We start from the raw sequence: 2,328 nt of genomic DNA on the forward strand, positions 1-2,328 counted from the left end.
ACAATCTTCTCCAAACTTATCCAAAAGACCTAATTTCGAAACTGCACAANAAGCTCGTAGTTTCATTTTCTGTCTTCATAACAGTCTGCTCGACCAGAAACGTACGCATACACAACTGTAAACAGTTGGCTTACCAGTCTCCAAACTTATTCCGCGACTTAAATAAATTCGCAGCTGACCCACTCCATAACCCAATTACTACAACTACACCTCCTTTCCATCGACGTTCTAACAAAACGCTCCATAAAATAAATTTACCATTTACTTTACCGATAATATCTCCGTATTTTCCAGATTTTTTCCCTTACCTCTCGCCTGGTCGTGGTCTTAGTCGTAGTTTTACGAGTGCTCGTCCTTGTCATGGAGCTGATGGTCTCGTGGGGCGAGTCCCAGTCCTGGAATACCTGAGTGGTCGCCATGCTCGATCTACGATCTCGATCTCCCCTACGACTTTCACAACTCAAGCTTCACTTTGGAGAGGAAATAATTACAACAATAATAATCGTAATCCCTTCACTGAATCTCACGACACACGGTTACTCGAACCCTTTGAACTCGATGCGATCGAGGAACACTTTCGATCCACTCTCGATCCAAATTAATTTAAATCGATTCGATCCGAATTGCGAAAATGCGACACTTGTCACGACTTTTCAACTTGTCGATGATTGTACGATGTTTAGTTGTTATTCGTAAGATTATTGGGTAAGAAGAGAGATCGAGAGGGAGATGGGAGTTATTATTGATTATATGGCGAGAAGAGGAGAATTCAGAATGATGATCGACGATCGATCGGTACTCGGGGCACGGATCGATACCTGGGTGGACGCCCCATCGGAGGAGGGGCGATTCGCTGCAAACGAAGCGACGAAGTCGGTTTCGCGTAAGTGGTTTCTTCGTGGTGGATGAATGCGCGATTCGAGGTGGATCACGCGCGACTGAGCTTCAGAAACACGCCTCCGCGAGAGAGCGAGCACACACCGCACACGCCGCACGCCCCATCCTCAGTCTAATTCCAGAAATACGGAGAAACACGTATAATTAGGACGACGATGGCCACCACGAAGCCGTGGCCCACGATGTGGCCGGCTACACGCCGCTCCTTCTTATAGCGCGAGCCTCGAGGATGGATCCTCGAGGAATGTGCAATGTCAAGGAATTGTACATGAAAATGAAAAGGATGAAGAGGTTTGGAAGGAATAATTTCAATCATGATAAGTTTATCCTGAATCTTTCTTCAAATTATAGAAATATAATATAGTGTATATTTTAATAAATCCATTGGAAGTTGGTGCAAGTTGGTGAAATTGAAGAAGTTTAATTAAATTGTTTGATTATTGTATATTATACAATAATAATATTAATTTCTCCAATATGGATGGAGCAAATATTCCTGCAACTATTCACACAATATAATTTCAACCTTCTAAATAATTCAATACCAACTTCCAAAATTATCAAGAACCTTATATGCCACACAAATAATAAGTTCTATTTATTCTAAATCTTTCTTTAAATTGGAAATATAAATAGTATTTTAATATTATTATATTTTAAGTTTATTGACTGTACAGTCTGATTATTGTTAATTCAATTGTTATTATTATATATTCCTACAACTATTCACACAATATAATTTCACTCTCCTGAATAATTCAATATCAACTTCCAAAATTATCCAGTACCTTATATGCCACACAAATAATAAGTTTTATTTATTCTATATGATTCTTTAAATTGGAAATATAAATAGTATTTTAATAATAAATCCATTGAAAATTAATAGAAGTCTATACATAAAATTGAAAAATTTCAATTGGATTTATTGAATGTATAATCATTATTAATTCAATTGTATATTACAGGTTACATTAATTTCTTCAATATGAGTACAGACACCCTTACTATTCACACAATATAATTTCATCCTTTTGAACAATTCAATACCAACTTCCAAAATTATCAAGAACCTTGTGTGCCATAAAAATAATAAATTTATTCTGAATTCTTCTTTAAATTGGAAATGGTATTTTAGTAAATCCATTGAAAAAAATTTCAATTGAATTTATTGAATCTTACAATCTGATCATTATTAATTCAACTGTTATTATTATAGGTTACATTAATTTCTCCAATATGGACAACAGAGCAAAATACCTCTGCAACTATTCACACGAATTTAATTTCATCCACGCGAACAATACCAACATTCCTCCTCGCCTTCCAAAATTATCAAAAACAGAAAACCCTGTATGCCGCGCAAATTGAACCGGCGCGAGATCCTTTCAAAAAAAAAAAAAAAAAAAAAAAAAAAAAAAAAAAAAAAAA

At 35.8% G+C, this 2,328-nt stretch overlaps 1 protein-coding gene across 8 annotated transcripts in view; it reads right to left on the bottom strand.

Annotated features, from left to right (window-relative positions):
• The window catches only part of LOC102675286 (tropomodulin), an 87,533-nt gene that overhangs the window by 59,196 nt on the left and 26,009 nt on the right, over nucleotides 1-2,328 (bottom strand). Inside the window, exon 1 of one of the 8 annotated variants that reach the window (XM_006621143.2) lies at nucleotides 309-447. The exons of the other annotated variants lie outside the window; for them this stretch is intronic. Coding sequence (XP_006621206.1) covers nucleotides 309-419 — 111 coding nt within the window. The 5' untranslated portion in view covers nucleotides 420-447. Of the gene's footprint in view, nucleotides 1-308; nucleotides 448-2,328 lie in introns of those variants that run through there. 8 annotated transcript variants of the gene reach the window in all.

The sequence above is a fragment of the Apis dorsata genome, unplaced genomic scaffold, assembly GCF_000469605.1.
Source record: "Apis dorsata unplaced genomic scaffold, Apis dorsata 1.3 scaffold_591, whole genome shotgun sequence".
NCBI classification, from domain to species: Eukaryota; Metazoa; Arthropoda; class Insecta; order Hymenoptera; family Apidae; genus Apis; species Apis dorsata.